The 17,155-nt window shown below is 41.2% G+C and overlaps 1 protein-coding gene across 1 annotated transcript; it reads left to right on the forward strand.

The window, feature by feature from the left end:
• Positions 1–6,476: 6,476 nt before the first annotated feature.
• Positions 6,477–14,681, forward strand: LOC124021234 (renin-like). The gene is made up of 9 exons (XM_046336585.1): positions 6,477–6,704; positions 7,064–7,217; positions 7,361–7,484; positions 7,589–7,707; positions 7,925–8,121; positions 8,230–8,352; positions 8,694–8,838; positions 10,702–10,800; positions 14,095–14,681. Exons 1-9 carry the CDS (start codon positions 6,628–6,630, stop codon positions 14,254–14,256), a joined length of 1,200 nt encoding a protein of 399 aa, XP_046192541.1. The 5' UTR covers positions 6,477–6,627; the 3' UTR covers positions 14,257–14,681.
• Positions 14,682–17,155: the final 2,474 nt, after the last annotated feature.

Below are 17,155 nucleotides of genomic sequence, written 5' to 3' on the forward strand. Positions count from 1 at the left end.
ACTCAGTTTTTTACAATTCCTGATATTTAATCCTAGTAAGAATTCCCTGTCTTTGGTCAGTTAAGATCACCACTTTATTTTAAGAACGTGAAATGTCAGAATAATAGTAGAAGGAAATTGATTTATTTCAGCTTTTATTTCTTTCATCACATTCCCAGTGGGTCAGAAGTTTACATACACTCAATTAGTATTTTGTAGCATTGCCTTTAAATCGTTGAACTTGGGTCAAACGTTTCGGGTAGGCTTCCACAAGCTCCCACAATAAGTTGGGTGAATTTTGGCCCATTCCCCCTGACAGAGCTGTAACTGAGTCAGGTTTGTAGGCCTCCTCGCACGTGCTTTTTCAGTTCTGCTCATATATTTTCTATAGGACTGAGGTCAGGGCTTTGTGATGGCCACTCCAATACCTTGACTTTGTTATCCTTATGCGACAACTTTGGAAGTATGCTTGGGGTCATTGTCCATTTCGAAGACCCATTTGTGACCAAGCTTTAACTTCCTGACTGATGTCTTGAGATGTTGCTTCAATATCTCCACATATTTTTCTCCCTCATGATGCCATCTATTTTGTGAAGTGCACCATTCCCTCCTGCAGAAAAGCACCCCCACAACATGATGCTGCCACCCCCATACTTCATGGTTGGGATAGTGTTCTTCGGCTTGCAAGCGTCCTCCTTTTCCCTCCAAACATAACGATGGTCATTATGGTTAAATAGTTCTATTTTTGTTTCGTCAGACCAGAGGACATTTCTCCAAAGAGTACGATCTTTGTCCCCATGTGCAGTTGCAGATCGTAGTCTGGCTTTTTCATGGCGGTTTTGGAGCAGTGGCTTCTTCCTTGCTGAGCGGCCTTTCAGGTTATGTTGATATAGGACTTGCTTTACTGTGGATATAGATACTTTTGTACCTGTTTCCTCCAGCATCTTCACAAGGTCCATTGCTGTTGTTCTGGGATTGATTTGCACTTTTCGCACCAAAGTACGTTCATCTCTAGGAGATAGAATGCGTCTCCTTCCTGAGCGGTATGACGGCTGCGTGGTCCCATGGTGTTTATACTTGCGTACTATTACATTTACATTTACATTTAAGTCATTTAGCAGACGCTCTTATCCAGAGCGACTTACAAATTGGTGCATTCACCTTATGACATCCAGTGGAACAGCCACTTTACAATAGTGCATCTAAATCTTTTAAGGGGGGGGGTGAGAAGGATTACTTTATCCTATCCTAGGTATTCCTTAAAGAGGTGGGGTTTCAGGTGTCTCTGGAAGGTGGTGATTGACTCCGCTGTCCTGGCGTCGTGAGGGAGTTTGTTCCACCATTGGGGGGCCAGAGCAGCGAACAGTTTTGACTGGGCTGAGCGGGAACTGTACTTCCTCAGTGGTAGGGAGGCGAGCAGGCCAGAGGTGGATGAACGCAGTGCCCTTGTTTGGGTGTAGGGCCTGATCAGAGCCTGGAGGTACTGAGGTGCCGTTCCCCTCACAGCTCCTTAGGCAAGCACCATGGTCTTGTAGCGGATGCGAGCTTCAACTGGAAGCCAGTGGAGAGAGCGGAGGAGCGGGGTGACGTGAGAGAATTTGGGAAGGTTGAACACCAGACGGGCTGCGGCGTTCTGGATGAGTTGTAGGGGTTTAATGGCACAGGCAGGGAGCCCAGCCAACAGCGAGTTGCAGTAATCCAGACGGGAGATGACAAGTGCCTGGATTAGGACCTGCGCCGCTTCCTGTGTGAGGCAGGGTCGTACTCTGCGGATGTTGTAGAGCATGAACCTACAGGAACGGGCCACCGCCTTGATGTTAGTTGAGAACGACAGGCTGTTTGTACAGATGAACGTGGTACCTTCAGTCATTTCGAAATTGCTCCCAAGGATGAACCAGACATGTGGAGGTCTATAAAAAAATGTCTGAGGTCTTGGCTGATTTCTTTTGATTTTCCCATGATGTCAAGCAAAGAGGCACTGAGTTTGAAAGTAGGCCTTGAAATACATCCACAGGTACACCTCCAATTTACTCAAATGATGTCAATTCCTTCCTATCAGAAGCTTCTAAAGCCATGAAATCATTTTTTGGAATTTTCCAAGTTGCTTAAAGGCACAGTCAACTTAGTGTATGTACACTTCTGACCCACTGGAATTGTGATACAGTGAATTATAAGTGAAATAATCTGTATATAAACAATTGTTGGAAAAATTAGTTGTGTCATGCACAAAGTAGATGTCCTAAGTATGATGATTGAAAAAGTGGTTGAAAACTTGTTGAAAACTAATGACTCCAACCTAAGTGTGTGTAAACATCCGACTTCAACTGTGTATATATATATATATATATTTATATTTCTTCTCCGAACTCCGACATTGCTTTTCCTAATATTTTACTTTTTAGATACATGTGTATTGTTGTGTACTGTTAGGTATTACTGCACTTTTGAAGCTAGAAACACAAGCATTTCGCTACACCCGCAACAACATCTACTAAACATGTGTATGCGACCAATAACATGTTTGACATGATTTCCAACATTTCCCTCTCTGTGAAACCAAAGCACCTTTTCCCCTTGACTGAGATGCTATCTGTCAACTAGAAAGTTGTCATTAGCCCCTTAAACTGTGGCTGACCATGTTACCAGGTTCCTGGCAGTTCTGCCTATGGAATAGCTGAAGGACTGACCCCTGACCTCTACTAGGGCTGTCCAAGTCTATGCCTGACGTGGACGCCTAGATCTCCTGCTAGGCTGGGTGGTCACTACAGTACACAAATATGACCCCAGCCCCACAGAGCAGAAACTGTGGGAACCAAATCTTGCTGGTTGAGGTAACAGTGAAAGATAGCGCAAGAGAGACCTCAGCAAGCAATAGACCTTAGCTAGCCCCTGACCAATAGCCTACAGTATACACTATAGGGTAGATACTGTTCCATAGCCTACAGTATACAATATACTGTAGATACTGTACATATGGGCAATTCCACACCAATAAGGCCCAAAAATAGTTTTGGTATCTCAGGTTGCTGTGACAATTCTCATGTAGAAACTTCATTGAGAGGAAGGATGTTTAACATACCTTTTACATTTGTATAACACATATTTTGGGGGGGATGAAAGTGGATATTTTAGGTCATTTTTAGACCTATACATGGCTGCTTTAAGACCCTTATGATGCGTAAACTATACATGATGCCGACAAGATCTTGGTGTCATTTATACTCCTTATAAAAGGGTTGGTTGTTTATCAGCTAAACTGGTGGGTGAGCAACTACGAGGCAAAACAAACTCAGTTAGCTTAAAATTGTTGACAACATGTAAATTATATTTTGTCTCCAATGTTTATTGAAAACATATCAAATGTGCACAATGAGCACTTGTTGTCTCTCAAATACAACGCTACAGTTGTCGGTTAGTTAGGGAATGTTTGCCATATTAGCACTGACATGACATCAGTCAAAGCATTTCAAAATTAGACATAGTATCAAGAACAAGATTTTTTTTAAACGAACTGAAACGAGCCACCTACAATTCCCCACATGACAGATTCTTGTCATTGTTGCTAGCTACAGCACCTTCAGAAAACATTCGCACCCTTTCACTTTATCCACATGTCATTGTGTTCATGGGATTGAAATGGTTCTAATTATCATTTGTGTCAACAATCTACACAAAATGCTCTGTAAACTCAAAGTGGAAGTCAAATTATATATTTTTTAATTAATGGAAAATAAAACACTAATATATATTGACTAGATAAGTATTCAACCCCTTCAGTCAATACATGTTAGAATAACCTTTGGCAGCGATTTGGTGTCTTTTTGGTTAAGAGCTGTGCACACCAGGATTGTACAATATTTGCATTGTACAATATGCACATTTTTGTCAATATTACTTTAGTGCCTTATTGCAGACAGGATGTATGTTTTTGAATCCATTTTACAGGTCGCCTTCTATTCACTCTGTCCTTTATGTTAGTTTTGTGGAGTAACTACAATGTTGTTAATCCATCCTCAGGTATCTCATATCACAGCCATTAATCTCTGTAACTTGTTTTAATCACCATTGGCCTCATTGTGAAATCCCTGAGTGGTTTCCTTCCTCTCCCGGCAATTGATTTAAGAAGGGCACCTGTATCTTTGTAGTGACTGGGTGTATTGATACACCATCCAAAGTGTAAAATTAATAACTGTATGCTCAAACCATGCAAGGGATATTCAATGTCTGTTAATTTTTTTTACACATCTACCAGTAGGTGCCCTTCTTTGTGAACCGTAGGAAAAGCTCCATGGTCTTTGTGGTTGAATCTGTGCTTGAAATTCACTGCTCAAATCTTAAGGACCTTACAGATAATAGTAAGTGTTGGGCACAGAGGTGCAGTAGTCATTTAAGAATCATGTTAAAAACTATCGTAGACAAGTTGAGTCAATTCAACTTTTTATGTGACTTGTTAAGCACATTTTTATTCCTAAACCTATTTAGGCTTGCCATAACAAAAGGGCTGAATACTTATTGACTCAAGACATTTCAGCATTTCATTTTAAATGAATTTGTAATCTAAATGTAATGAATTTTAAAGTCCAACTCTAAAGGGGTGTGAATACTTTCTGAAGACACTGTCTCTGGCCACCCAGAATCACGACAACACACGGACTTCTGCCCCATTGAAGGGTGCGTATCCTTTTCCTGACGTTGTCAGCTAAAATATGGAGTATGTCTAGATTCTGAAAAAAAAAATTAACATAAATGTTATCAACATAAAACATATTCATATAAATGTATCAAAAGTACCCCTTTTCTATTTATTTGTTCATTTTTAGACATATTGTTTTATTTAATATACTCTACAAGCACATGCAATTTCTAGAATGGGATCTGTGCTACTTTTGAAGTTATTATTTTATGAGCACTACCAACACAGTCAATGAGGAAATGGATTCAAAGGGAATCCCTCTGCTGGTGTGTATAAAATGGGTCATAGCTTCATTTGGGAAATATGTACCAGAGAGCCCAACCTGGAAATTTGACATGTTTGAAGAATATATATTGTTCTAAACAATATATCTAAAAATGAGCAAAATCCAAAACTGTACTCTTCGCACATATGTAGGCCTGTACATTTACAGTTATTGGTTAGCCTGCAGACAGACATTAGCTAGCCTAGCTGTCATGCTCCCATTTTCTAGTTTCCCGGTTCTGACCGTTCTGCCTGCCCTGAGCCTGCCTGTCGTCCTGTACCTTTGCCCCACTACTCTGGATTACCAATCTCTGCCTGACCTGACCCTGAGCCTGCCTGTCGTCCTGTACCTTTGCCCCACTACTCTGGATTACCGATCTCTGCCTGACCTGACCCTGAGCCCGCCTGCTGTCCTGTACCTTACACCCTCCCTTGATTATTGACCCCTGCATGCCTTGAACTAGCATTTGCCTGCCCCTGTATGAGGAATAAACTTTTGATCCCTCAACACTGTCTGCACCTGGGTCCTACCTTAAAACGTGATACTAGCTTAGTATCTAGTCTGAGGTCCACAGCACAACCCCCACAAACAAAGTTTAGGATTTGCTCCATTTCCTACTGAGTATTCCTATCTGGAATATTGATTTGGAATATTTCAGAGACAGGTGTTGTCTTGTCCCAATGGATTTAGTGCCTAATAATTAATAACCTACCGAATGAGAGTAGAGTTGAGTTGCTAGCAGTACAGCTTTGTATTAGGAGAGTGTAAACACACAGGTGTGACTGCTCTCTACTCTGCAGATACGAGCTGGAAGGGTATGGGAAAACTCCACTTAAGACAGGGAAGATAAAGGGAAATCATTGCAGCATACAGTGTCAAGTTGGAGCAGATGCAGTATACTTTAGCAGAAAGGAAAGAGATGGCACTTTAAGTTAACATCTGGTCTGTGATGTTTTTACAGACCATTTCACTAGGTCTTAATGTATTACTGCATAATCTGGCAATCATTGCTTTCGGATCTTATAGCTACTTTCCAGATTTCACAAGGCAATTTTCTGTCTCCTACTGTAAGCCTGGTTGATCCCTGTCAGCACCCTCTCCTACTCCTCTGTCCCCCTCTACAGCTTCTCCCTTCTTTATCCCCCACCCCACCCAAGGCACCCACTCCTCTTCTCACAGGCCTTCACCCTTGCAGCTATGATGATGGAAGCCCAGCATGGCTAGAGAGCTCTCTCTCTCTCAAACCCTTATTTCCCTGCTTTCTGTATCCAATATGTTCCCAGGGGTCACAGCTTAAACCTCGCTCTGGGACCCGTTTGTCAGGGGAGTGCTGGCTGAGGGAGGGAGGGAGGGAGGGAGGGAGGGAGGGAGGGAGGGAGGGAGGGAGGGGGAGGGAGGGAGGGGGAGGGAGGGAGGGAGGGAGGGGGAGGGGGAGGGAGGGAGGGAGGGGGAGAAGAGGGTTGTTTTTGGTGGACACTTCTAGGGAAACTCCGAGCCAGTGGCCTTTGGGTCAGAACTCATTAAAGGAGTGAAGGAGAGATGGTATAAAAAGAATAGACAGACAGTGAGAAAGAGAGAGAGGGGCCAATCTTTCAGAAGATTGGATATACAACCAGCTGGTGTGCCCGGAGGAACGATACTAGGATAACTTGTGCGTCTTCTCTACACTCCTTCGCTCTTCAGAGTCTCCATGGCCATGCTGATGCATTGCTGGGTGTGTGTGATTGCTCTGTCACTGACGATGACCACAACCAATGCCTTACAAAGGTAACCATTTTTTTTGTGTGTCTCACTATATGAAGTCTACTCTGCAATGTGTTATGGTCCTCAGTGTTATGTTCCTACGATGTAATGTCACCTACGATAGACAGCAAAGGAGGTTGAATGGATACTTGGGTGTATTTTATCCATTTAAACCAGCCTCTTTTGCTTAACTAACTCAATAAAGAATGTGTATTTTTGGCAGAGCTGTAGAAACAACAATGTCATACTGACACGAGGACACATGGTCTTATATCTCCAAATCGTCCAAGATTGCAGACTGGATTGTATAACCCCACCCCTGGTCACTCCCTATATATCATTTTATTGGATGGTCTTTCCTTACCATTGTCCTCTCTGATCAGGATCAGTCTGAAGAAGATGCCCTCCATAAGAGAGACTCTGCATGAGATAGGGGTGTCCCCAGCCCAGTTCTTTGCTGAATTGGCCCAGAAAAGCAAAGATGACCCCTCCACCAGCAACGGGACCACCCCCACCCCCCTCACCAACTACCTGGATGTGAGAGACCACCTGCACACATTGCTCTGACAACACATAGATGCAATTGACATTGGATTAGCACATAAATGAGAGGACACGAAACCTATGCCCAACTCAGTGGTGTAAATGATTCATTGCTTCCTCTTCTCTCTTCTTCTCAGGCCCAGTATTATGGGGAGATCAGTATTGGTTCTCCTGCTCAGATATTCAATGTGGTGTTTGATACAGGCTCAGCTAACCTGTGGGTGCCCTCTTACAACTGTTCCCCTCTCTATACTGCCTGCTGTGAGTACACACACACACACACACACACAAAACCTGTATGATTGCGTAACCAGAGATGATGATGTTCCCGGATGATTATGACTCAGTGACCTTTGAACTCTCAGTTACCCACAACAGATATGATGCCTCCAAATCCCGAACACACATAGAGAACGGGACAGGTTTCTCCATCCAGTATGCCTCTGGAAACGTCAGAGGGTTCCTGAGTGAGGATGTGGTTGTGGTGAGTGTAACGCAACACCTCAACAGGAAAACAACCTTCCTTCGCTTTCTCCTAATCTGTTTCCTATCACCTATTTTTATTGTCCTTTTTAATGATCAAATTTGGGAAATAATAGTAGACTTGCCCATAAGTAGTGGTCTACAGTAGGATCATCTCACTGGGGGAAAACCTTTATCTAGGTATTATGGAATAACATCTTACTCTGTGCTTCCTCTAGGTGGGTGGCATCCCAGTGGTCCAGGTATTTGCTGAGGTTACAGCCCTGCCTGCCATCCCCTTCATCTTTGCCAAGTTTGATGGGGTCCTGGGGATGGGCTACCCCATCGTGGCCATCGACGGCATCACCCCCGTGTTCGACCGCATTATGTCCCAGCACGTCCTCAAGGACGACGTCTTCTCTGTCTATTACAGCAAGTAGGAGATATCACTATCACTGTTCATATACAGATTATTCCTCCACATACACAAATAAGTACTTTTAGAATCTGTGAATTAGTCCACAATATGTTTTTCTTCTCTCAGAGATCCAATGCACAAACCAGGTGGAGAGCTAGTGCTGGGAGGGACAGACCCAGACTACTACACTGGTACCTTCAACTACATGGGCACCCGTGAGGCAGGAAAATGGGAGGTCAACATGAAAGGGTGAGATGGGAAAGTTGTATAGGTCTGTGTGTATGTTGTCTGTCGCTCTGTTGGTCAGTGCAGGTGCATTTGCATGTATGTATGTATGTATGTATGTATGTGTGTATGTATGTATGTATGTATAGGTGGAGGCAGGTAGCCTAGTGGTTAGAATGTTGGACTAGTAACCGGAAGTTTGCAAGATCAAATCCCCAAGGTGAAAAGCTGTCATTCTGCTCCTTATCAAGGCAGTTAACCCGCTGTTCCTAGGCCGTCAGTGAAAATAATAATTTGTTCTTTAACTGACTTGCCTAGTTAAATAAAGGTAGAAATAAATATGTGTAATTATCTTTCTCTACCAGGGTGTCTGTGGGGGAGGAGATGCTGTTCTGTAAGGAGGGCTGCATGGCTGTGATTGACACAGGCTCCTCCTACATTACAGGCCCTGCCTCTTCTGTGTCTGTACTGATGAAGACCATTGGAGCCACAGAGCTGGTAGAGGGAGGGGTATGTACATCACAAATTGGGCAGATTTGATTATGCTGCTTGTCACCTGTCTATGGCCCAGTGACGTGAGCCGGCAAAAGCTGTGAGGGAGGAGTACCCGCCTCAAATCAAACAGTAATCTGCGCCGCTCGGTCATGTTGGCAGCATTGTGCATCGTCCATAAAATATATGTTTTTATGCATGTGAAAACACAGAATCCTACTCGTTACTCCACATGCTCCTACGTCACTTCTGTTTTGAGCGGAGAGCCAACTTCTCAGTGGGCTTTGAACGGGGCACCAGGCCTGCACCAGATTAAATGAATCACCTCAGCCAGTCTCTTAAAGGGGCAATCTGCAGTTGAAACAATAATAAAGTATTTCCCTGACACTGTTTCCATTAAAAGCTAAGGGATTATCCTGCAAGAATATAACCACTCAAGTTTTAACCATGTTTTTAGTCTATACAGTGTGTGTTTACATTTTTTTTTACAAAACATTGGAATAAAACAAGGTTATATTTTGACTTCTGATGGGATATGACATGAACTAAGCTCATGAGGCATTTATAAGTAAAATGTTTCAAGAATCAATGGGTAGGACCTACAAATTACTAATTTATAAGTACAAAAAAATGTATGTAGCAAATGCAGATTGCCCCTTTAACTATATTATCTTCAGAGTCGGTATTCCAGAAAAATGGTTTAACAAATGCAAGATTTCCTGAACATATCCGTCTTGTCTTAATTAGCTGAGGGAGTCCCGGATTTCTTGGTTCCAGAATGGCTGCTTCTCTATTAAGTTATTAGGCCAAGCGAAGTGCAGTTTGGTTGATCTGACAACTGGCAGGTTGTAAGGCAACATTCAAAAAGGTCCTCATTTCGATAACAGGAAAAAACGATAGAACTGGAGTCAAAAGACAGAGTCCAATATTTCACAAGTCTAGAACAAGAAACAAATGTGACAACATGCAATGAATATGATCACATATTTACCATCGAAAGTAATATATCCACCACAGCAAAAGCCAGAGCGAGCCTCGCAGAAAATTGGAGCCAGGGTAAGTGCGCAAAAGAAGTAGCACGATTCCAATATCTAAGAAGTTTAGCATACACACATGGGTGATCATGTTTTCATTTTATAGAGCACGTTTATTGTAACATTGATTCTATAGCACCAATGACATTGGGAAAATCTGCAGGATGAATTAGGCTGTTTATCATGTTGCCTATGTTTATTGATTTTGAGATTAGCAAAGCTTCCCTGACAGTCAGCCTACCTGCAATTCTGTAAAAGTCCTCCTTGATCATATGGACAGCTTGATGGCCAGGGAATGCAACAAATACATAAAAAAATAGCTCAGCATCGCCCACATTGTACCGGAAACTTCCAGTGGGAAAAAATCGCAACGCAATACACAGAGTTTGTATAGTCAAAGCGAAACAGCATTTACATTTGCTATATATGGGTTGAGTAAATTGACCAGATATGAGTGATTGTGCTGAAAAACGATAATATTCAAAGAACTTCTTCTGAATGATCTAAAGGATCTATTTTGAGGGACAATTAATTTACTTTGTAAAGCACGGCAAACAATGCAGGCTCCGATGTCAAGTTGATCTTCAAAGAAAGGACCGGCCATAGTGACAAACGGGAATCTGATTTTACGGATAAATCCCGTATTCGTTCACCAGCATAGGCTAAAATCACGTAACCTATTAGGTAACAGATTCGCTTCAGCGCATTCGTTACTATAGTCTCTGATCAGAATCTCTTTCAAACTCTTTCTGGAGCCGTAAATTCTGGTTTGAATTAAGTCACTAATCCGGCTTTCTGGAATACCCCTCTGGTGTGGACTAAACTGTGTTTTTTGTCCCCTTTTCAGTATACTGTGAACTGTGAACTGGTAAAGTCCTTACCCAGTGTCACCTTCCACCTGGGAGGCCATGAGTACTCACTCACTGAAGGAGACTACATTTTATGGGTAAGCAACATGGAAACGAGCTCGATTGGGATACAGGTACAGGGTGATTGTCTTTGATAACTTCGCAGCTATTATGTCATGTTTCTTTTGGATTTATACCATGGCATTGTTGAATAATCATTTCTGATTGGCTTAAAGGGCATTCTAGAATGTACATTATTTCCCTATAATGCATGGTATATCAGCACGGCAGAATTCAATGGCTAGTTCATTCTCACATGTTCTATATTTGAGCTGCTTTTGTAAGCAAAAATTGAATTGAAAACATTAACGTTATTGCATTGTTGAATTTGATTTTCATAATAGAAAGCTAGGACGTATGGTTTGGTTAGATGAACTCGCAAGTCTGTTTGTTTGGTTACCAAGTCAACTACTGCAGTAAACTTACTAGCTACTTCATAGATGTTGAACACCGCTTACAAAAAAATATTGTAGTTTTGAAACGGCAGTTAAAGTGCAGTAAACTGTGGTATTTTGGACGCGATAATAGCAGAATAGTGTAACTGCAGTTATACTGCACTGCAACTGCACTTACACTGCAAAATTACTGCACTAAAAAAAACGTATTTTGGATGTTACGAGTCCGACCGAGGGTGGCTCCCCTTTCCGGCGGCCTATTAGCTGACACTGATTGTCTTTCCTCCCCCTCCTTGTATGTTTATTGTTAGCACCTGTTAGGGAGTCATTAGTGGGGCTTTATTAGACAGCCGGCCCGCCTGTTTCTTTGTGCGGGATTAATTATTGTGACCTTCGGTTCTGTAGTAGAGGAACGTGTTTGTTCCTGGTCGTGTATTCTACTGTACTATTTTCGGCCCCCGTGTTTGGGGCATTTAGTTTTGAGCACCCAGTGTTGCATGAGTGCATTAAAGAGCACCGTATTGCACTTTCTGTTTCCTGCGTCTGACTCCACACCCACGACACATAGATGCAGTATTTGCAGCATACTGCAGCTTTACTGCACACTAACTACAGTTATACTACAGTGTACTGCATTTATACAGCGCTCAAACTTTTTTTTAAAGATACGGGACATTTCTACCTGCAAATGACCACATCTTAGTGGCAAATGTGTTCAATTATAGCCATTGTATAAAAGGGATAATCAATATGCAACTCCATGGAAGATTAGTTCCACTCTGCTAGCATGTCGTGGAACATACCTTCCACGTAGTTCATTATTTTCAAATGGAATACATAGCCCCTGGTTGATTATCCCTTGCTTATAGCTGTGACATTGCATTACTGTCACACCCTGACCTTAGTATTCTTTGTTTTCCTTGTTATTTTGTTTAGGTCAGGGTGTGACATTTGTGATGTATGTGTTTTTTGTCTTATCTAGGTTTTTTTGTCGGTTTATGGGGCTGTTCCTTTCTAGGTAGAGTGTATGTCTATGGTTGCCTAGATTGGACTCAATTAGAGGCAGCTGTCTATCGTTGTCTCTGATTGGGAACCATATTTAGGCAGCCATATTCTGTGGGTACTTTGTGGGTGATTGTTTCCTGCCTTTGTGTTCTCTGCACAAGATAGGACTGTTTCGGTTTTGCCACGTTTGTTATTTTGTATTTGTGTAGTGTTATCGTCTTTCATTAAACATGTTGAACACGAACTACGCTGCATTTTGGTCCGATCCCTGCTACACCTCTTCAGACGAAGAGGAGGAAATCAGCCGTGACAATTGCATACAGTTGAATTCGGGAAGTTTACATACACTTAGGTTGGAGTCATTAAACTCGTTTTTCAACCACTCCACAAATTTCTTGTTCACAAACTATAGTTTTGGCAATTGTTTACAGACAGATTATTTCACGAATCACAATTCCAGTAGGTCAGAAGTTTACATACACTAAGTTGACTGTGCCTTTAAACAGCTTTAAAAATTCCAGAAAATTATGTCATGGCTTTAGAAGCTTCTGATAGGCTAATCAACATAATTTGAGTCAATTGGAGGTGCACCTGTGGATGTATTTCAAGCCCTACCTTGAGACTCAGTGCCTCTTTGCTTGACATCATGGGAAAATCAAAATAAATCAGCCAAGACCTCAGAAAACAAATTGTATACTTCCACAAGTCTGGTTCACCCTTGGAGCAATTTCCAAACGCCTGAAGGTACCACGTTCATCTGTACAAACAAGTATAAACACCATGGGATCATGCAGCCATCAAAATGCTCAGGAAGGAGATGCGTTCTGTCTCCTAGAGATGAATGTACTTTGGTGCAAAAAAGTGTAAATCAATCCCGGAACAACAGCAAAGGACCCTGTGAAGATGCTGGAGGAAACTGGTACAAAAGTATCTATATCCACAGTAAAACGAGTCCTATATCGACATAACCTGAAAGGCCGCTCAGCAAGGTAGAAGCCACTGCTCCAAAACCTCCATAAAAAAGCCAGACTGCGGTTTGCAACTGCACATGGGGACCGTACTTTTTGGAGAAATGTCCTCTGGTCTGATGAAACAAAAATAACTGTTTGGCTATAATGACTATTGTTATGTTTGGAGGGAAAAGGGGAACGCTTGCAAGCCGAAGAACACCATCCCAACCGTGAAGCTTGGGTGGCAGCATCATGTTGTGGGGGTGCTTTTCTGCAGGAGGGACTGGTGCACTTCACAAAATAGATGGCATCATGTGGTAGGAAAATTATGTTGATATATTGAAGCAACATCTCAAGACATCAGTGGGGATTTTAAAGCTTGGTCACAAATGGGTCTTCCAAATGGACAATGACCCCAAGAAATCTTCCAAAGTTGTGGCAAAATGGCTTAAGCACAACAGTCAAGCTATTGGAGTGGCCATCATAAAATTCACCCAACTTATTGTGGCAAGCTTGTAGAAGGCTACCCAAAATGTATTTATTTATTTATTTATTTGTATTTTTTATTTTACCTTTATTTAACCAGGCAAGTCAGTTAAGAACATATTCTTATTTTCAATGACGGCCTGGGAACAGTGGGTTAACTCTAGTAGTGACCCAAGTTAAACAATTTAAAGACAATGCTAACAAATACTAATTGAGTGTATGTAAACTTCTGACCCACTGGGAATGTGATGAAAGAAATAAAAGCTGAAATTAAACATTCTATTGTTCTGACATTTCACGTTCTTAAAATAAAGTGGTGATCCTAACTGACCTAAAACAGGAAATTCTCACCCGGATTAAATGTCAGGAATTGTGAAGAACAGAGTTTAAATGTGTTTGGCTAAGGTGTATGTAAACATCCGACTTCAACTGCATATACATTTATGAAAGTCTTTACCAAGATGTTTTGTGCTTTGAACTCTATTTGTGTCTGCAGCAATCTCAGTTTGGAGAGGACATATGTAGCGTGACTTTTAGGGGTTTGGATGTGCCTCCCCCTACTGGCCCTATCTGGATCCTGGGAGCCAACTTCATCGCCCGCTACTACACAGAGTTTGACCGTCGCAACAACCGCATAGGCTTCGCCACAGCAGTCTGACAGGATCCGTAGCCACCAAGCTTTCACTCTTTACTCGCTTTGTCTTTGTTACTGTCTTTCTATCAGCCTCTATTTCTCCCTTACTCTCTAACTATATCATTCAGTTTTTATTTCTCTCTGACTCTTTATCACAGAGCCTGCCCTCTTGTCCATATATGTTTTACAGTTCTTGCATTCTGCCATGTCAAGTAATAATTTTGATTTCAATCTGTGCCAATTGCACTCTTCTACATAATTGTTTTTAGTTGACGATAATTGCGTGCTGATACCAACACTGGACTTATGTTGTGTTATATACTGTATCACATGGCATGCTGACTTCACACAGTATCACATTGCAGCACAAATCCTCACTTAATACACCATGTCCGACCTCATATCGGTATTGTCATGACGTAACACGAATAAAGCTTGTTTAATGGGAAAGTCTATGTTTTTGTTGTCTGCAGTCGAGGAATACTGTTTGCACTATGTTATCAGAATGGCTGTCTTTGTCATCATAGGTAAAAACCAGCAGACGACTAAGTGTTGCTCATTCATCGACCACAGAAACACAAGCATATTTTTGGGGAGTTTGGTACCCACATGAAAAAATAATAGTTTGCTATAGAATACTACAGTACTTACTATAATTATGTAGTAAACTGTAGATGACTGTACTACACACTGTAGTATCCCTCGATCATGTGTGTCACTACTATAGTTCCTTAACATTTACTATTGTTCCTCAACACAGGGTGCATGCTTTGAAATATTTTTTGTATTGTGTAGTAACTACAATGTTGATCCTTCCTCAGTTTTCTCCTATCACAGCCGTTAAACTCTGTCACTGTTTTAAAATCACCATTGGCCTAATTTTGAATGCCCTGAATGGTTTCCTATCTCTCCAGGAACTGAGTTTGGAAGGATGTCCAATTTCTTCATAGTGACTGGGTGTATTGGTACACCATCCAAAGTGTAACTTCAGCATGCTCAAAGGGATATTCATTGCAAAGAAAAAGCCATAACTCATACTGGCCAATAAAAAAAAAGAAATAAGATGTGCAAAAGAACACAGACACTGGACAGACACTGGACAGACACTGGGGATATACAGAGACTGGTAAAAAAAAAAATGGTATTAGCTTACTGTACGTGTTAAAATAAATTTAGTCTGTCTTTTAACGGAAATTTAGTCTGTCTTTTAAAGGAGCTTTTTCTTTACAACTCTGCCTAGAAGGCCAGCATCCCGGAGTCGCCTCTTCACTGTTGACGTTGAGACTGGTGTTGGGCGGGCACTATTTAATGAAGCTGCCAGTTGAGGACTTGTGAGGCGTCTGTTTCTCAAACTAGACACTCTAATGTACTTGTCCTCTTGCTCAGTTGTGCACAGGGGCCTCCCACTCCTCCTATTCTGGTTAGAGCCAGCTTGCACTTTTCTGTGTAGGGAGTAGTACACAGCACTGTACGAGATCTTCAGTTTGGTGGCAAGTTCTCGCATGGAATAGCCTTCATATCTCAGGACATGAATAGACTGATGAGTTTCAGAAGAAAAGTCTTTGTTTCTGGCCATTTTGAGCCTGTAATCAAACCCACAAATGCTGATGCTCCAGATACTCAACTAGTCTAAAGAAGGTCAGTTTTATTGCTTCTTTAATCAGAACAACAGTTTTCAACATAACATAATTGCAAAATGATTTTCTAATTAGCCAAATAGCCTTTTAAAATTATAAACTTGGATAAGCTAACACAATTTGGCCATTGGAACACAGGGGTGATGGTTGCTGATAATGGGACTCTGGACGCCTATGGAGATATTCCACCATTTTGTAGCTACAAAAGTAATTTCCAACATTAGCAATGTCTACACTGTGTTTCAGATCAAATGTATATTTTTTTAATGGACAAAAAAAAAATCTTTAAAAAACAAGGACATTTCTAAGTGACCCCAAACTTTTGAACGGTAGTGTATATATATTTCCTGAGCTTTCCTATGTCTCCTAGATATAGGACAGACACTTCAAAACCTTATTCCTTATGATACTATTTTGGTCTTTTTAGCCTTTTATGAATGTGTAAGTCAATGTTTTTCTATGGTCTATACTGTAGTACTAAAAGCCATTTTATATTTTTAGGATACCTAAAAATCTCAGACTTTTAGAGGTTAAACATTTATTGCACAGAGTGAGTCCATGCAACCTATATTATTATTATTATTGCTCTTGAACTTGGGGTTGAATACTTAACTCAAGACATTTCAGATTTTCATTTAACATACATTTACATTTAAGTCATTTAGCAGACGCTCTTATCCAGAGCGACTTACAAATTGGTGCATTCACCTTATGACATCCAGTGGAACAGTCACTTTACAATAGTGCATCTAAATCTTAATTTTTACACAATCTAAATTTAATCCATATTAAATTCAGGTTGTAACAATAAAATGTGGGAAAATCAAGGTGTGTGAATACTTTCTGAAGGCACTGTATACCACATTGTTGAAGACCTACTGGGCTATAGGCCTACTGCAAATGATTGTTTGTTCCTGAACTGGCTGAATGTCAGAGCTATCCTTCAGCTATCCATCAGCACCACAAGGTTCTGCTTTAATTAATCATTGCACGATCCTGGCGCTATCCTTTCAGCACCATGAAGTGCGCTCCAATAACACCTCATCAATTTATGTTGCATATGCCTAATAGTCATACTCATTACTTATTCTTGGAATAATAATAATATCACTTCTCACTATGGTGCTCATTTGGTAAAGTCCGATCAAAGCTGAATCAATGTCTAGCAAGATCACAGAAGGATTAATTTGCATTTTACATATCAGAATATAATGTAATACCATAGTATGCCGTTAAATATACTGTTACACCAAAAACACCTCATTTCTAAATTGATTTTAGGATGG

This window comes from Oncorhynchus gorbuscha, linkage group LG03 (genome assembly GCF_021184085.1).
Source record: "Oncorhynchus gorbuscha isolate QuinsamMale2020 ecotype Even-year linkage group LG03, OgorEven_v1.0, whole genome shotgun sequence".
In the NCBI taxonomy this organism is placed as follows: domain Eukaryota; kingdom Metazoa; phylum Chordata; class Actinopteri; order Salmoniformes; family Salmonidae; genus Oncorhynchus; species Oncorhynchus gorbuscha.

Coding starts and splice junctions, on each gene's coding strand:
- LOC124021234 (XM_046336585.1), top strand. CDS start 6,628: ATGGCCATGCTGATGCATTGCTGGGTGTGTGTGATTGCTCTGTCACTG. Junction 8,122..8,229: donor TTCTCTGTCTATTACAGCAA/GTAGGAGATATC, acceptor TTCTTCTCTCAG/AGATCCAATGCACAAACCAG. Junction 8,839..10,701: donor CAGAGCTGGTAGAGGGAGGG/GTATGTACATCA, acceptor TCCCCTTTTCAG/TATACTGTGAACTGTGAACT.